Source organism: Phaseolus vulgaris, chromosome 11 (genome assembly GCF_000499845.2).
Source record: "Phaseolus vulgaris cultivar G19833 chromosome 11, P. vulgaris v2.0, whole genome shotgun sequence".
Taxonomy (NCBI): Eukaryota; Viridiplantae; Streptophyta; class Magnoliopsida; order Fabales; family Fabaceae; genus Phaseolus; species Phaseolus vulgaris.
The window spans coordinates 13,548,163-13,567,868 of NC_023749.2; the positions used below are offsets into that span (position 1 = coordinate 13,548,163).

The 19,706-nt window shown below is 34.0% G+C and overlaps 2 protein-coding genes across 2 annotated transcripts; both read right to left on the bottom strand.

Moving 5' to 3' along the window:
- Nucleotides 1-444: 444 nt before the first annotated feature.
- Nucleotides 445-3,422, bottom strand: LOC137819953 (G-type lectin S-receptor-like serine/threonine-protein kinase At2g19130). Its single transcript, XM_068623772.1, has one exon. The coding sequence runs from the start codon at nucleotides 3,222-3,224 to the stop codon at nucleotides 735-737; it is 2,490 nt and encodes an 829-aa protein (XP_068479873.1). The 5' UTR covers nucleotides 3,225-3,422; the 3' UTR covers nucleotides 445-734.
- A 10,690-nt stretch (nucleotides 3,423-14,112) lies between these two features.
- LOC137831928 (uncharacterized) lies at nucleotides 14,113-16,744 on the bottom strand. The gene is made up of 4 exons (XM_068639841.1): nucleotides 16,261-16,744; nucleotides 15,986-16,197; nucleotides 15,795-15,902; nucleotides 14,113-15,121 (listed from the first exon to the last, which is right to left on the bottom strand). Exons 1-4 carry the CDS (start codon nucleotides 16,532-16,534, stop codon nucleotides 14,405-14,407), a joined length of 1,311 nt encoding a protein of 436 aa, XP_068495942.1. The 5' UTR covers nucleotides 16,535-16,744; the 3' UTR covers nucleotides 14,113-14,404.
- Nucleotides 16,745-19,706: the final 2,962 nt, after the last annotated feature.

Consider the following 19,706-nt stretch of genomic DNA (forward strand, 5'->3'; position numbering starts at 1 on the left):
CAGAGTACCCATATTATTGTTTTCATGCCTTTCTTTTATCATATACTTTTTTAAAGTTTCAATCATTTTTTAGGAAAAGCTTGAATAAAGAAGATGACACTTGTCCAGTTTTACAATCTGTGAACATAAAGTCTAAAGCATTCTGCAAAAGCATTTGGAAGAGTTTCTTGTCTGTAAACGTAAAAAATATCTGAGAATATCCTTACGGTGGAAAAATAAAATAAAATCTGCAACTATTACAAAAGTGTTCCAAAGAATCTCTCACTTCAATGGTTAAATTGATAGTATTGAGCAAAAATGGAAGCAGTGTATAGCAGCTCCAAATACCCCATTACAAGAAGTTCTTGAACAAATTTAATATGTATAAATTGGGTGAACTAGGTCAATAAAATGTTGGCACGTCATTAATTAGAATAGATATTAATCTATTAATACAACAATAAATTATCAATAGAGACAATAATTTTCCATTAATTAATGCACCTAACTTAGATGCACCATGTTTCTGCTACATTTCTCCTCTTCTGATCCCCCAAGCCCCAACTGGTTCATACAACAAATAAATGCTAGAATAGCTATATCAGACTTAGATGACATTATATTTGGTTGAACATACAAGCATCTTAGCAGAACCAGAAGTTTAGAATTAAATGCCTCAAAATCAAAGTATGGCTCCATGTATTGTATCTTGAGTGAATGAGAGAAACCATGTCCTCTTAATTTTGTCATGGGGACTAGGAAGTATTGGATGTGGTGTTGGTCTTGGTCTTGGTTTGAGAGGAGGCACTTGAGGTATTACTCTTTACCTGTGAACTCTGTGTGGAGCTGGAGTCAGTGAAGAAAACTATGCTCTCATGGTTGTCAACAAAGGCTTGGAGGGTCCTTGGAATTGGAGGCAAAGTCACTTCCAAGAAACCTTCAAGGATTTGAACCACCTGACCCATGGAAGGCCTGTGAGATTCATCATCCTGGACACACCATGAAGCAATTTTGATGACTCTATTGACCTCTTCAATGTCAGCATTTCCCTCCAACCTAGGGTCCAACAAGCTAAGCACATTCCCTTCTTGGTGGACCATGTTTGCAGCAAAAGTAGGGAAGAACCTCACTTGGCCATCTTCCGATGCCTCAGAGTTCCTCCTACCTGACACCAACTCAAAAAGCATCATTCCATAGCTGTAGACATCTGCTTTGGCAGTGATAGCCACACCTGATATCCACTCTGGGGCAAGATAACCTCTTGTCCCTCTCATGGTAGTGAGGACCCTGCTGAAGTCCCTTCCAACCAGCTTTGCAAGGCCAAAGTCTGCCACCTTTGGAACAAAATCAGCATCAAGGAGAATGTTTTCTGGCTTCACATCACAGTGTATGATGCAGTCTCTACACTTCTCGTGAAGATAAGTCAACCCCCTCGCTGTTCCAAGAGCAATTTGGTACCTCACTTTCCAATCCAACACCTTGGATCTATCTTCTTGAAATATTTTGGAATCCAATGAACCATTTGGCATGTAATCATAAACCAGAAGTTTCTTAGTACCTTCAGAGCAGAACCCGCGAAGCCTTACAAGATTGACATGCTGGACTGTCCCAATTGTGCTCACTTCTGTTCTGAACTGCTTCTCACCTTGGCTAATGCTTTCAAGCTTCTTAACTGCAATGACACTAGAATCAGGCAATGTTCCTTTGAAGACAGAGCCAAAACCCCCTCCTCCCAGTTTCTCTGAGAAATTCTTCGTTGCATTTTGCAAATCCCTATACCCAAATGCCACCAATGAGCCCTCCACGGATGTTCCTGTCCCAACATGTCTCTTTCTACGCCTGAGAATCACAAAAACAAAGACAATTAGAAGAACCACCACGGCACCAACAGCTCCAGCAACAGCACCAATGACTGTCCCTTTATTGCTTTTAGAATCATGAAACTCGGACGCTGCAAGTTTGAGAAACAAAGTCTGCCCACTGCTGTCATCTTGAGTAAGCTGTTGCAGGTTCAAGAGATCACCATACCAAATTGAGCAACCATTATTGTCATAAGCATATGCAGTACAAGAACAGTTACTCAAGCATCTTGATTCACATTCCCCAACATCCCCAGCTCCTATGGATTGTGAATGATTAGGCAAATTCATGTTGGGAATTGGAAGGAACCTGTCATTGTCCTTGCTAGAGGAATTTGGAGGGTCACATCGAAGCTCCGTCTTTCTCACACACCCTCCTGAGTAATCCGTAAGATTCCAATCAGATTGTGACTTTGGCTCATACCCAGTCAAACAATTACAATATGGCATGGCATTCTCAGTGCAGCTCCCAAATCCACCACAGAAGGCATAGACCTCACACTGTTGCCTAGGCTGAGACCAGAACAGATTCCACTGTTGAGCATTATCCAGCCACGTCAGTTGCTTAATCTGCCCCGAGACATCCATAAAAAAGCGAGATATAATAGAGTTGTTATACAAGGAGTAAGTGAAGTAGCTCTCGTTCTCATTAGACACAAAGGTGAAATTGTAGATGTAGTTTAGTCTCATCTCAGGAACCAAGCTGAAAATGTGTCCATTCCAAGCACCACTGGACCAATACTGCTCAGTTCTATTCCAACGAATCAAATATGCAGTGCTTCCTTCAGGGTCTAGTTCAAGAGAGAACATACCCGTTGCAGGATCTTCAGTATTCTTCCATGAAGTGAGATACTGTGGTTTCTTTGTTTTGTTGTTCAAACTTATCTTGCCACCGGGAAGCCACGTGTCTGTGGGGTGATCAAAACTCTGCCACATAGCATCAGTTGCTGATGCATTAGGCCTATTGCTTAATATAAGATTCCCAGAATCTAGAAGCACGGCTACCACAGAACCTGAGCTAGAAGAACTCAAATTCGTTGACCAAACTATATTTTGGAACTGGTTTAAGACCACTAAATTACCATCCAATATTGTTAATTTAGCAGAATTCTTATCAGAAACTGGGGTGTCTCTATTTGCTACCCAAACATAAGTCTTTTTAGATATCTTTCTGTACCACATGCCTATATAGTAATTAGAGTTGTTACCTGTGGAGAAGAAACCCAATTCAAATTGTCCCTCTGTGGAGACAAGAGTTTGATCTCCAGAGAGAGATTGATTTGCTGAGATGGTGGTCAAAGCTGCAAGTGATATGTAGGTGTGGAAAGAGAAGAAGTATGTGATGAGGAGAGAAAGCCATAACAAGGGTGGTTTCTTGTTCCACATGTTGTTAATGGTTTGCTTGATTCCACCGTGCAAGTTGCAGAGAAGCCGATGAAGGTAGTTATTATGTGCTTGGTGGGGTTGTGAGTGTGTGAGAGGAAGGAAAGTGGAACGGGTCCAACCAATGACCTGGTCGTGTCTGAACGAAGAAGTTAATAGCTTCTGTTCTGTTTTGTCTTGTTACAAATACTTCTGGAATTCCTTGTTACAACCTTTTGGCCTGAAAATTTATCTTCCATGAACTTTTTAGACTTAATATTTTTATTTAAAAAATTGAAAACATATCTACTAGAAATTCAGATTTATAATATAAAATAAAATTTATATGATTATAGTTTGCTCTACACATGGTTGTTTGGTCTATCACACCTCATTATGAAATTATTTTCACAAGATATTACTAAAATATAATATACAAGTAAAAGAGCATTTTCATCCCAGGGAAGTCCTATTTATTAACCCCAATTTTGGTTAACACGGTTTTATCTATAGTTTTGTCGTATAACAATTATATTTGACCGTAATGCACACGTATATTAAAAATCATTACTTTTCTTTGTCATTATTGTGTGAATCTCTGTGGAAACAAAGACGAGACTGAACTTGGAAATTATGGACTATAACTTATATATATTTTGTTCAGAACTTTCATATCACGTGTTTTATGTTTTGGTTTATTGGACAACTTAAACCCAAATAATTTTAAGTTAAAATTTAATCATAATTGAACAAAGTTTTGGTGTATATATATATATATATATATATATATATATATATATATATATATTTAAAATCTAACATATCCCTTAAAAAATATAAGAAAAAATGAACTAAAAAGTGAATGAGAAAATAACAAAACTGTGAATAAGGTGCATTTTGGTCATTTACGAAGGTGCAACAGAAACAGCCACAAGCCAACCAATTTGTTGAAAAGTCAAATGAAATACTTTTATGTATTCATTTATTTAGTTGTGTTGTGTGCATCATCATTATCCCACTTCATACCATTCATTTAATGCGACATTATTTAAATTCTTCCTTCCTCACAAATCTTATTATATTCTTGTTTTGTCTTTTTCCTGGTTTCCTAGTTGACATTTTTGACTTTTACATGCCATGCTAACACTAAGCATGACATGCATATTACGAAACCTCCAATTTCCAAACCTTATATTAGATCAACCGTCACTACATCATTAACATTAACATTGTCACACATTTTTTTATTTTTCCATTTTGAGTTATTTTTTATTTTAAATTTAGTGAGATAATATTATTAAAGATAATAGCATCAATCTTCATATTTATGATATTGTTTCGTTTTAAATTTTGAAAGATTTAAAGTTTGAAATTTTATCACTATTTTGTTTTTAAATAAAAAAAATATGTATTTAGAAAGATTATTATACATACTAAAATAATCTATACTTTTGTTTTAATAATTTTTCTATTTGAAATCTTTTATCTCTTTCTTTTTAGTATTTATGTTTTTTTTTTCCTGTGTACATCAAATTAGGTTTTCTCATACCTATAGTGAAGGTTATGCAGTTTTGATTTTCAAAGTCGTGAAAATGAAAATGGAGCCATGTAACATAGTAAACCGCAATCCCTAAGATTGCATAAGAACTATAGTGAAGTGAAAAAACAAACAAGGGGATGCGTGATAAGAAACCAAACAGCAAGAACCCTAAAAGAGAAGCTATGTGGTGAGAAACATAGAAGATGAAGAGGAAAGAAAATGAATCTGTTGATATGTATTCAATAATATGATTAAGGTGTTTTTACATAGGTATAAAAAGAAAAAGGTATCAGGCCAAAAAAAGAGAGCCCATATAACAAATAGTCAGTGCCAAAAAAAGGCTTGGGCCCGAAAAGAAGAAGTTTATCACCCCTCACCTCCCTCAAGTTGGGAATAGATGTTTTTCATTCCCATCTTGGAGTGCAGTAGCTGAAAAGTGGACAGAGGTAATGGCTTTGTGAAGATATTAGCATTCTACATGGAAGATGAGATTGGAAGCAACTTTAGGAGACTAGTAGTAATCTTTCCCCGAAAAATATGGAAATTGATCTGGATGTGTTTGGTGCGTTTGTGGAAAACCTCATTGGATGCAATCTGGATGGGAGATTGATTACCACAGTACATGGTTCACTAGCACAAAATGTATAAACAACGATTATTAATTTAATGCGGTTTTAGGGTTAGTCGTTGTCATTCAAAACGCGGTGGCATTTTTTAAATTAATTTAATTTACGAATGCGGCTATTTAAATAGCCGCATTCTGAAATCATTTTTTACCCTAATTTTGAAGTGCGCCACCTACGCTTTCATACTTTTTTCCTTTTTCACGCTTCGCGTTTTCTCTTTGTTTCTGCTCTGATGTTCCTCTCTTCTGCGAGTTTCATTGTGTTCTCGTACCAATGTAAGTTCGTTTCGATTCGCTCTCTTTCTTCTTCACCAATGGTTTATAATTTTTTTTCGTTTCACTTATTTATTTGTTTTCTTGCATTGGCGAAGGGTTCTCTAACGCTTCATTTTCTCTTTTGTTTATGCTATCGTGCTTCCTCTCGTTTTCTACGAGCCTTCATTGTCTTCTTTGTGCCATTGTAAGTTCTTTTCGAGTTCTCTTTCTTCTTCACCATTGATTTATATATTTTTTTTTCGTTTCTCTTATCTATTTGTTTTCTTGTATTGACAAAGGTCACCAGCTTCATTGTCTGTTGTTTGGATTTTTGCTATGCCGTATTTGCTCCGTTGTTGTTGCTACCACCGCTATTGCTGCCTTAGGGTTTAGGGTTTTAATTTTTTTTTTAAAAACTTAAATAAGAATGCGGCTATTTACCATAGCCGCATTTATAAATCACATTTACGAATGCGGCTAAATAGCCGCACTTGTAAATCTTCGATTTAAGAATGCGTGCTGATCAAGTGCGGCTATATAACCGCCTTTGTAAATGTAAAATAGCCGCACTCGTTTGGCATGTATGCACTAGTGGTTGTTGGTTGTGTGTAGGAGACACCAAGATCTTGTAGCAGATAGGTGAGCCATTGGAGTTTGCAGGTTGTGGTAGCCATGACTTTGGACTCAGCCTCAAAGGAACTCTTGGAAATGGTTTGTTGTATCTTTGATTTTCAGGAGATAAGATATTCTCCTAGATATATGGAGAAACCAATAAATAAAAAATTGGTCTTAGGGCAAGTGGCCCAATCCGAGTCATTGTACGCTTTTAACTGGATAGAGTTCTGGTGAGGAAAAAAGATATCGTAGCCAATAGCATTCTTGAGATATCATAGGATCCGAAAGGCTGCTTGTTGATGAGTAGAAGTAGGGGCAGAAACAAATTGACTCAGCTTGCTGACACTGAAGGCAATATCGGTTCTTGTATTCGTGAGATAGATGAGCCTCCCAATTAAGCGCCGATAGGAAAAGGAGTCTTCTTCATTCATCAGCAGGCCTTGTTCACTAGAAAGGCGTGAAGAGTGAACCATTGGTGTAGAAACAGAAGCGCAATCCAACATTCTTGTTTCATGTAGGAGGTCAATACTGTATTTCCTTTGGGAGAGGAGGATGCCATCACTGTTGCGAGCAACTTCAAGGCCAAGAAAAAACGTGAGGTCACTCAGATTTTTGATCTTGAAATGGTGATGCAACAGTTTGGTGATGTGGGCAATCTCCTTAATGTTGTTTCCAATCAAGATAAGATCATCCACATACACAAAAATAACAATGATATTAGTGTGATGTTTTTTAATAAATAAAGAGTGGTTAGTAGAGGAAAAAATGTAGCCATAAGAAAGCAAGAAGTGTGAGAGTTTGGCATACCATTGTCTCCCAGCTTGTTTCAGACCATATAAGGAACGCTACAGTTTGCAAACAGTGGTCTTGTTGAGAAGAATAAAGCCAGGTGGAGGCTTCATGTAGACTTCTTCATAGAGGTCTCCATGGAGAAAGGTATTGTTGACGTCCAATTGTTTGAGTGTCCAATTATTGGTGGCAGCAAAGGCAAGGAAAAGGCACAGTGTTGTCAGTTTGGCCACAGGGGCAAAAGTGTCCTGGAAGTCAAGTCCTTTTAGCTAGGTGTAGCCCTTGGCAACCAGACATGCTTTGTAATGGTCAATGGTGCCATTGCTGTTGTGTTTGATTTTGTAGACCCGACGACAGCCAATGGGTTTCTTACCCGATGGAAGGGGAACAAATTGCCATATATTATTTGTGGAGAGAGCTTCAAGTTCGACCTCCATAGCTTGTTTCCAGGATGGATGTTGTGAAGCTTGTTCATAACTCTTAGCCTCTGTGTGTGATGTAAAGGAGGAAAGAACATGTTTAAAATTAGAAGACAAAACATTATAAGACAAAAAATTAGAGATTGGATATCTTGTACTTACAGTCTGTGTAGATGGTAGATCAGTGCGAAATTCTTCAAGATAGGTAGGGGTGCATCTTGGACGAGTGGTACACCGAGGTGGATTAGGGATGAATTGATCCATAGGTGCCACAGATATTGGTTCAGCAGTGACAGATATCGGTTCAGCAGTGTAATTATCATAGGGAAAATCATAAGTGGAAGCATAAGAAGAAGAGATGGGTAATGATAAATTGTTGGGGCTCTTGTTAACTTCATCTTTCAATTTGTAAGGAAAGTGGATTTCATAAAAGACAGTGTGTCTTGAGACCTCTATTTTATGATTTTTTTAAGATTGATAAAAATGTAACCTTTAGTATTAGGTTGAAAACCAAGAAAAATACCAAAACAATAGCGTTCATCAAGTTTCTTTCTGTGAGAAGTGATAGTGTTAGAGTAACAAAGGCATCCAAAAACACGTAAAATCGAAATATCATATAAAGTGACATGCAATTTTTCATATGAAGATCTGTTATTTAAGAAAGGAGTGGGGATGCAATTAATGAGAAGAACAACATGTAAAGCAGCAAAATGCCAAAAAATAGGAGGTAAATTGGCTTGAAAAAGTAAAGCACGAGTTACATTGAGAATATGTTGGTGTTTCGTTCAACAATACCATTTTGCTCTGGTGTTTCAATGCAATTTTTTTTATGAACTATGCCTTTTGAAGAAAAAAATTGGTCATGGAAAATTCAACACCATTATTTGTTCTAATAGTCTTAACAATAGGTTTGAATGATTTTCAATATAAGATGTGAAGTTAACAATGTGATTGCGAACTTCAGATTTTGTATGCATAGGAATAATCCAAGTATATCGAGAAAAATCATCCACAATGGTTAAAAAAAATATCGAAAACCATGCATAGAAGCAACAAAGCAGGGATCCCAAATATCCATATGTAAAATATAAAAAAAAAAATGCTAGCAGTACAAGATTTACTTAAAGCAAAAGGAAGTTTCTTATGCTTTGGTCGATGGCAAGTATCACATACAAGCATTCTTTTATCAAAAATGAATGGATAAATAGATCTCAAAACACGCAATCCTACATCAAAAAGATACCCCAATCTATAATGCCACAGATTGATATCCTTAATAGTACAATGAAAAGAAGGAATAACATTATTTGCGGTAGTATTTTGAAAAACAGAAGATTGAAAAACATATAAGTCATCCTTGGCTTCAACTATACCAATCCTCTATTTGGTTTGATTGTCCTGTAACACACAGTTAGTGGATGGAAAAATTAAGTGACACTTCATATTAGTAGATAATTTAGAAGTAGAGACAAGATTGAAAGTGAACTCTGGCACATACAATACATCAGTGAGAAAGAATTTGTTATTAAAATGACATCCCAGAAAACTTAGTGAAAACATGGTGCCCACTAGGTAAACTGATAAAAACAGGTAGAATGCTTTTATATGATGTGAAATCAAATAGAGATGTGCATACATGGTCAGTCGCCCCTGAATCTAAGATCCAGAGGCATCTAGCAGATTTAACCGTGTTAAAGACAAAAATATTACCTAGTGGAGATTGTGTTGCACCATTGTGAGCAAAATCAACAGTGAAAGAACCCACCTGGTTCACTTGTGTTTGTTGTGTAGTGATAGTGTTGTTGCCAGTGTGTTGTTTGAACAGGGTAGACAAAACTTGGTATTGTTGGGCTTTTAGGCAAATGTCTCCTTGTTCCTGATCTTGATTGCAATGCTCAGAAAAAACTTCATCAGATAAAACAGTATTATGAACTTGGTTAGTCTTAGTATGAGTGAAATTTAAACCAAGAGGAAAACCATGTTTTTTGTAGCATGTGTCTGTGGTATGACCAGTTTTATTGCAATGAGTGCACACTTTTCTGTGACTGTTGGTTCTAAAATTCTTGTTGTCTTGATTAGGAAAAGCAACTTTTTTGAAACAAACATTCTCTGTGTGACCAATTTTTCCACAAAAAGAACAACTTGTGGAGAGATATTACAATTAGTGTTGGCATTGTTAATATTGGTAACCAAAAATTTACTAGCCATTTGGCGTTCTTGTTGAACAACAAGAAAGAAAATCTTGGGTATAGGTGGTATAGGTTCCATAAGGAGACCATGTGAACAAATATTGTGAAATTGGTCATTTAACCCACACAATAGCCTGATCCTCGGTTTTTCTTTTACTAATGGTAGAAGATGCAGAGCAAGAACAATCACAGATAGTATTCGACCTAAAATTATCTAACTCGTCCTAGATAATCCTAAGTTTTGTTAAATAATTTGTGACAGACAGTTCACCCTGATTTAAAGAAAAAGATTCCATTTGTAAATTAGATATTCTAGAAAGGTCCCCTTGGGAAAATCTCATTTTCAAATCATTCCAAACATCCACAGCCTTATCCATCCAAATTATACTTTGTCTAATAGGAAAGGAAACCGAATGGACTAATCATGACGCTACCATGTTATTGCCCCTTATCCAAGCTGAGAAAGTAGGATCGTCCTTCGCTGGGCATGTGTACCCATGACAAACTCCACTTTGTTTTTCACGATTAAGGCAGAGATGACGGACCTACTCCAAGAATGATAATTTGTTGAGTCCAATACTAGTGAGAGGAGCGAAGCCGCTGGATTTTCGTTGGGATGAAGGTAGAGATAACTACTCGTTAATGAATCTGAGGGAGTTGATCTCGCCACTTCTTCTTCTGCCATAACCCTAAAGGAAAACAAGAACAGAAGAATAAGGAAATAAGTCAAGAACAAGAGCACATAGTAGAGCTCTTCAAAAGAATAGCTCTAGTACCATAACACAGTAAACCACAATCCCTAAGATTGCATAAGAACTGCAGTGAAATGAAAAATGAACAAGGGGATGCATGAGAAGAAACCAAACAGCAAGAGCAAAATAAAACAAAACCCTAAAGAGAAGTTTTGTGATCAGAAACAGAGAAGACGAAGAAGAAAGAAAATGAATATGCTAATATGTATTCAATAATATGATTAAGGTGTTTTTACATAGGTATAAAAAAAAGGGTATTGGATCAAAAACAGAAAGTCTATATAACAAACTGTCAATGCCAAAAAAAAATGGCTTTGGCCCGAAAATTAGAAGTTTATGACCATGGTTGTCCATTGAATTGGCAATGGGTCTAAGGTTTTTCCTTCTTCGGAGGATGACCCAACAGAAGTATTTGATATGCATGACACAGAATAACATTGATTACTTCAAGAAAGACAAAATTTGATTCCACAATCATCCTTGATGTTGTTTCCTAATCAAAATCGAATAAATTACTCAAGTGTCGTTTTCCATCTTTTACTCCTTCTTTCAATGTATGTATAATTATTCAATTTACAATAAGAAACGTATATTATAAAGTGACCTTGGATAGAGTAGGTAATTTCAAGGGTTGATAAGAAAAAATAATATTCTAACACTCATAATTTCTTGTCTAGATTACTTACATTTTATATTAATATTAACTACTATATTTCTAACCGGCTACTTAGATTATTGAAAATAATATCAGTAAATACAGTACAAGCCAACATATTAAAACATAATTTGGAAGTTAGGCACAAACACAATTAAAATTTAAAATATAACAAAAAAAAAATCAGTGAATGAGTTAATCTTTCAGAAATACTAAACAACAAGATCCTATATTCGAAAAAATTTATGTACTATCACAGTCAAGACTTTTACTATGTTGACGTATTTAAAGTGACATTTTTAAAATAGTTATTGCAACAACAAAAAAACACTCTTACCGTACATATTAACTAGGCAATTTTTTGTTTGCACCTCCATAATTTCTTTCTGCAGCCCCCATAATTATTTTAATTTAAAAATACTTTTTTGAAATTGTATTCTGAATTTTCTTATACGAAATTCATTTTCTTTTATCATCTATTTCCTTCTTCGTTTCCGTGTTTTCTTTCTATGCTATCTATTTTCAAACTCACTGCGGTGCAGACATTTCATGGATGTGCTAATGAAACTTATATATTCGCATTTAATATTCTGCATCATTATTACCAGTGTCAAAAAAGAATTCAGAAGTGATTTCACTGAAACGAAGATGATGGAGGGTTCAGAAACTTAGGTTTAATTTTTAATTTTATTAAAGATAAATATGACTTTTCATAAAAAAAATATGAACGTTTACAATGGTGGTGCATTAAGAAATAGATTATGAACTGTTACAAACTTTAGACCTGGAAATTTATGTAGGGTTATATACCACAGGTTGTGGATTGTTTCTTCCTGCACCTCCATATCTTCTTCTGTCATCTTCATACACAACATAAAAATATATTTTTATCTTTTTTATACAACACCTATTAGAGTAATTTCCAGATTATGTAATCTGGAAACGCATTTGATAAAAGACTTCCAGATTACATAATCCGAAAGCCAAAAAAGACTTCCAGATTATGTAATTCGAAAAGTAATCATGCATATGAAAAAAGACTTCTGGATTATATAATCCAGAAGCTAATTACAAATTTGAAAAATAACTTCTAGATTATATAATCCAAAATATTACAGAAAGGCATTTTTGAAAATACAAAAATCTATGGAAGTGAGAGAAGAAGGTATGGAGGTGCATAAAGAAGGGCCCAGGTTGTGCCGTGAATTTTGTAGAGTTAAGATCATTCTTGCAGTTTTTTTTTTACTAAATGGTGCAATTTTGGTTTATTATTATCGAAATAAGTAAAAAAATTAAATTTGGGCCAATCGTATTTGGAAAGATAATTTAAAAATTTTGCTTCTAAATATGAATGAGTTTTACTGATCATATCTACTTCCAAGTGAAATTATGCTTAGAAACATAAATTTAATTTTTTTTTATTAAATCGTGTTTAGATGCATGATTATGGATTGAATACAAAATAATTTTAGTATTTTTAGCAAAATCATGGATGCAATAAAGATTTCAGAATGGTTTTATTTTTCAATTGGTTTTTCGTTTTTTAAAAAAAGAAATCAGGGGATCATATATGTTGAAATCGTGGAGATGACAAGGATTTCTTCATGTATTTCTTTTTTTTTTACCTGAAATCGTTTTTGTTTAGTTTTTTTAATAAAATTTATGGTTTTTATTTATTTAAAATGTGATTGATTACTTGTGGGAAAATTAAAAATTAAAGTATACTATATTTTATTTACTTATTTATTTTATTATTTATAATTAAAATTATATTATATTTATTCATTAAGGTATGTCTATCGTCATTTATTTATTTATTTGATTACTCTATTATTATATTTGCTCCAAACCTCATTAAATCTTATATAATAATTATAATTACTTGATGGACTCTTTCTAATCCATCATACTTAATGTTTTCTTATTGTTTAATCTATAAATATCTATCTTCTTTAATGTTAATATTTATATTTTTTCATGTTATAAACAAAATAAAAAACTTCTCATACTTTTTCTCGTTACACTTGGAACGTCACTCTTATATTATCGACTATCATGATTTTTAATTTATTATATTTTAAAAGATAATTATTTTATGCAATATTTTTACCAAAATTAAAATAAGATAAAAATTTATCTATATATATAATTCACAACTTTTATATTATTTTTTTCTTACATTATACATATATATAATTTCTGTAACACAATAAAGTGTAATCAGCTGAACAATTTAAAAAATGAAAAAAAAAACAATTAAAATAATAATAATTTTGAAAACATGTTTGCACAAGTCAAAAAAACTAAAATGGACTTTGGAAACAATTTTAAAAAATATTATTAAACCAAAATCGCGTTTAAGCACAATTTTAATGAAAGGGTAAAAAGCAAAAACATAACTTCAGTCACAATTTCAATGAGAAAAAAAATGGAGATTAGTAAAACTCATACTTAAAAACACAAGTTTTCTTATTTTTTAAAATCCTGTTTTCAAAGACAAATTATCTAATTGCATAACTTTTTAAAATTATCCATTTTCATAAAAGTCACCCAAAATTGTATTATTTTAGTAAAAATACCATTCCTCTATTGACATATTTAAAATCACACAAAGATATGACTTTAAAAATAATTATTGCAAAAAAATAAACAATCTTACCATACATAGTCTATGATTAAACAGTGTAAAAAAATATTTATGCTTGCCAACTTATTTAAACTAAAATCATATATCAAATTAAAAAGAAATATGTGTAGAAAAACGCATTTAAAATTAAAAAAAAAATTGCATAAAAAGCTAACTTTTTGTAAAATTTCATTACAAAATTAACTATAAATTTAAAAAATAACTAACATGTATATTCTCAATAGAAGTATAAGCTAAATGATTAAATCACTTTTAAAATGACATTATAATTTAATTGATAAAGCCTAATTTTTGAAATTGAAGAGGAAAAATTAACATAAAAAGATGTACAATATTAAGAATAGGATAGTTTTTATGAAATATATGTACAGGATTGAGAAGGTGGGAAAGTGGGTGTAAGTCAGAGCTTCCTGCGGGCACATCTTATGCTTTCCAATAGCAATATCAATAAACATTCTCTTAAAAAACAGATTTATCAACAAATAACCACACAGCAATTCCAAGTTACAATTTATGTGCTACTAGCCAACTTTTTAACCTTGCAAAATGCTTAATGGATTCCAAGAGTAGCAGAAAACCACATCAAATTGCAATTTGATGCTCATCTAACCTTTCTATAAGAGACATAGACAAACAAAAACCTGAAGCTGGGTTAAGAGTTAGGAGGATTACCTTGCACCATGGACTCAAAAAGGAGTGCATAACATCATGCCACTCATCATTCTTGATCAGAACAGTTATCTCCCTGAATTTTTGCACCACGGTGCGTTCTTCTCAATCTACTAAACCTTCTCAGACGAACACCAGAAGACCTACCCTTCGAAGCCTTACTTCTGTCTCTACCTGTCTGAACATTATCACCTCCAAATGAAGTTTTGGATCTGACTGCTTCTATTTCTCTTTTACAACTTTCTTTCCTTCTCTGCTCCTCATGCAACTTTTGTGTCTGTTGGTCGACACGACAAAGTCGACCAAAGTAGTACATGGGTTCAATATAGCATGACGAGGAAGCCACAATGCCCTTGAGTCTGGTTGGTTGAACAAGCTTTAGAAACTCTTCAATCTCCTCATAATTGGAGTGATCAGAGTAGGGAACTGTGTACATGTACTCGTGAATTTTCTCGGGTGATCCTATGTTTCTAATTTGGTCATCACTCTGGGCCTCGCTATTTGCACTCCATTTGCCTCTCTTATAACGACGTGTCAAAAAGGAACCAGAAAGAAACTCATTCTTTTGAAGGGATTTTTTAATCCACGGAAGACCCGATGGCAAGATCCCAATAGTTGGGCACATTCTATTCAGTGACTCTAGAGTTCCAATGCTAAAGCTATATTGAGGAACAGCTCTAACTCTAGTAAGAGACGTGTCCGTTGTAAAAATATCATAGAAACCAAGAAGATGCATAGTCCGCAACCGCTCTGGCCACACCCAAATCTTCAATTGAAAAAAAAAAAAACACAGTGAAAAACCAAACCATCGCTTAGAATGCTAACTCCAACAAGGAAAACAACAATAACAACCATAAAAGAAAACAACATTTCCTGTGAACATATGCTTCAATTTTAATATGATATTCATAGTTGGGTCCATTAAGGTATAAAATTGATAAAAAACAAAAAAACAAAAAAACAGGCACAGATGCGGAGTTAACTACTTTTGCCATGGTTAACATCCAAAGTTTCAAAAAATAGTGGACAGTTGCAAGCACAATGCAATTGCAGCCTCATCAGCTGTTCCTGTGCACAATTTTCCGTAATAAAGAAAGTACTACAAAATTGCAACTGCATCTTTAAGTAAATACCAGGTGCTATAAAACATCAAGTTGAAATATCATTTAACAATATCTTAAGTAAATATTCACACGGAAGATTTCACGCAGAGAAATTGATTCTAAAAGACGCAAATTAAGTTTGACCTAAAACAATTGTTTCCTCACAAAAAAATTAAACCACTTTTACTACTGATTTTATAGTAAAAAATTCAAAAAATATCAATCAAACAACTTCAAAATAATATTTTTAACTCAAGCACTATACATTGTGAAAAGAAAGAGGATTCCTAGCACGCTGGCTTTAATTTTATTCTAAGAGAACGGTTAAGAAGATGCCTTGATTTGAAGCGCGCGCGCAATTTCGATCAGAAGATCTTCCTTCCCCAAAGTGTTAATCCCGATAATGACCTCATGATCGGGATGCGAAGAAATTATATCTATAACCTGAAATCAGCAGCAATCGAATCAAAAAAAATATATTAATAACAATAATCCATAGGAAGCACGGATTAGACAATTTGATTTACCTTCTGAGCCGCCACATGGCGAGTAGGAAAATCATAGATAGGATTGGAGTAGGTGTTGTCGAGATAAACGACGTCAACCACAGGAACGTCGTGAAGAGCGTTGCGAAGCAAGTGGCGCGCGTTGGTTGCTCTCTGGCACGTGGCTTCCCACCTGAAGTCGCCTGTGTAGAGGACGCAGCCGAAGTCGCCGCGGAAGAGGAGCATGATGGAACCTGGTGGTGGAGAGAATGAGAAACGAAAAATGCGTGAAGAGTGGGGGTGATAGGGTTACCGACCGGGGCAGTGACAGGCGTCGATGGCGGTGACGTGGATAACGGTGGATTTGAGGGTGAGAGTGTGGGAGGCGTCGGGGTGGAGGATGCGGAGGAGGGAGAGATCGAAGCCGTAGAACTTGAAGGGGAGGAGTTTGGCGGTAACGGGGGAGCAGAAGAGGGGCGCGTGAGACCACGAGGAGGTGAGGCCGTTGGTGTGGTCGGAGTGGAGGTGGGAGAGGAAGTAAGCTTCGCTTCCTTTTGCCCAACGGTCTACGGAGATTAACCCCTTCTCCATTTTTTGTTCCACGCGTTTCAGAGAGAGAGTTGGGTATATAGCTTCTTCCGCATATATTATGGTTTTTTGGCGGCAGTTTGAAACGCGCTCTCAATTTTGAATAGGATATACGATTTCATCATCGAAGCTTACATGTATATGCATCACGTAAGAGTATTACGAGCTTTTCAATTCGTCAGATATATTTGTTTTTTATTACATACTTTGTTTTCTCTTCAATAACGTGCTATTTCTTTCTATCACCCTCTATAATATAATTTTTTAAATGATCATTATCTTTTCTAAAACAAATTTTTCAGAATTCTTTGAAAATGATTTTCCAAATGGAATTTTTTTATAAGAATTTTATCATGGAATGTTTAGAACATGATTTTAAAACACATGAAATATGTTATGTAAAGAGCATTCTAAAATGAGCTTTTTTCCACAAAACATTCTCTTATGAGCTTTTTTCCACAAAGCAAAGGTGATGTGCAGCAATGACATCGGCAACAGTGGTGTGTGATGCAGTAAAAGAGGACATTTTAATCTTTTACTTAGTTATAGGGTGCCGTTCGTAATGATGGGGCGCAGTAAGCAAAACTCTACTAATGTAAATTTCATATGATCAATGGGGTCCGTCGTATATTTATTGTAAGACTCAAACAATGCAATATTTCCTACTTCGAGCAATCTAAGTTCTCCCCTTTGTACAAAGGAACTTTATTTATCACATCAATTTTGTTTTTATTAATATTTAGGATTTACTTTTCTAGTTTCCCAAAGAATAACTTATGTCAATAGATAAGTTTTGCCAACAACTTGTCCTAAAAGATAAGTTTTGCCAAGAACTTATCCTGGATATAAGTTATAAGATTAACTAAAACATTAAAATATTTTAGAAAAACTTATTAGAATAAGTTTATTAGAGATAAAAAGGGATGATATAATTGATTTATAAATATTTTTACAAACTTCTTTTTAAATGATAGTGGACCCTATAATGTAAGGAGAGTTAAGTAGTAATACAAAATTTATATTGGTTCAACTCAATATAGGTTATATTTAGTTTTCATAAATTAATAGTAGTGTCCAATTTTAAAACAAATTGCAAATATTATGATTATCATGTTTGATTTAATTGGATACATAAAGTCACTATTAACTATTTGAGTACACAACATCTTTCTATGTTAAATACACAAAACATTTTTAAGTTATTCACTTAAACTCCTCTTGAATTTTAAACACGGGTACACAATATATCTTCAAACAAAGTACGAAAGTCTCTTCAAGTTATGTCATATCAGAAAGAAGACGGAAAGCAATGTTATTCATTAAAATATAAATACAATAAAACATTGTAGAAACTGATATTGTAGATGTTTGAGTTGTCTTAATGAAAATCTAAACCACGTAATTATGTAAGGTCAAATTGGACTCACCTGCAAGCTCACCACCTTTTGCCACTATCGCTGCATCATATCTTATCTACAAGATAAATCTTGAATAAAGAGAAACCGTTTAAGTAAAATTAGTATGAAATTTACATTCTAACATTAGTTTATATAATCTTATTAAGTATAGTTCAATTTGTAGTATAATTTTTACATGAACAAAAAATCAACATCCTTACATAATATTTTAGAAGTAAAAGTTGAACAAATAGAAAATATGAGATGAAAATAGTGAATGAGAATTGAGAACCTTTTGAATGAGATTCTTACATTTGCAGTCAATATATAACAGTGTGAAAGATGTGACTACAAAAGAAGAGTGTGAGCTTTTAGGCGTTTAGGTTAAAAGCACTATAATAGTGTGAGAATCGAGGGAGGTGTGGAGAGTGTAAGCTTTTTTTATATGGAAAAGGGAAAAGCATCAAGAGTAACTTTTCATAAAGAAGAATATTCCATATAAGGAACAAACATGGAGTTTTTTTTCACAATATGTATAAAATTCAATCGCATTTTATTAATTATGTTGCATTATTTGAAATTACGGAGTCTATTTTAGAACATACAAGGGAAAAAATCTTAATATGTAGTTATTACTTCAATGATATTTTGATGAATCATTATACTAAGAGTTGCAATAGAAAATTTAGGAAAGATAAAATCTTGACTGAAGCTAGGAAGATGTGGTTACTAGCGATTGAGGTTGGGGTTACATTTCAAGAAAAATACGAGGTTATGATTGCAGAATTGGAATCTAGGGATAAGGCACAAATGGATGTTTTATCCTGTAATATAAAGGGGTTGGAGGAAAGTGAAATGGAAAAATGTGGGAAAGTTAGTGTGAAAACATAAAATCTAGTTATTATGCATACAAGAAACTAAAATGGATTAATTAACAAAATGTGTTATGTGTTGTGGGGAAGAAAGGACTTTGAGTGATGTATAAAACCAATAAATAATCTAAGAGGAGGAATATTGTGCAATTTGGAGAAGGAACCTTGTGTCATTCAACAAACTTTTATAGGAAAGATGTTTTATGGGATTAAAGGCACATCGAGATAAGGGAACAAATAAGTAGTTTTTATAAATGTTTATTGAGTGCGGAAAGAGGGTAAAATATAAGAGTGTGGGAGGATTTGAAAGGTAGAAAATGGATCAATAGTCAAAATGTAGTGCTTAGTGGGTGATTTCAATTGTATAATAGGGTATAATGAAGGCATAAATGAGTACATGAGAAACACATAGGAGAAACATGAGATTGTTTAATAAAGTTACATAGCAATTAAAGATAATTGATATTCCTTTAGTTGTGAGACAATTTACATGGTTTAAGCTTAATGGGAAAACATGCAGTTTGATAAATAGAGTTCTTGTGACAAAGGTATGGTTGGAAGTGTGGAGTTGAGTGTCCAAAAAGTTTAGGATAAAAAATTTCATATCATTGTTCCCTTCTTCTCAAAGAAGCGACTATGGATTTGGGATCTAAACTATTTAAGTTCCTAAGTTGTTGGTTAAAGGAGAAAAAGTTGAAGGCTTTCTTCAAGTGAATGGATGAGGAGCGCTTGCACTTAAAGAAAAATTGAAACTGCTAAAGCAAAAATTAAAGGTGTGAAATAGAGATGTCTTTGGTAATACACAACAATAATACAACATGGTGAAAAAGGAACTTAATTTCCTCTATAAAAGAAGTGAGGAACAAGTCTTATTTGTTAGATTTGACTCATACATTTTTATACTTG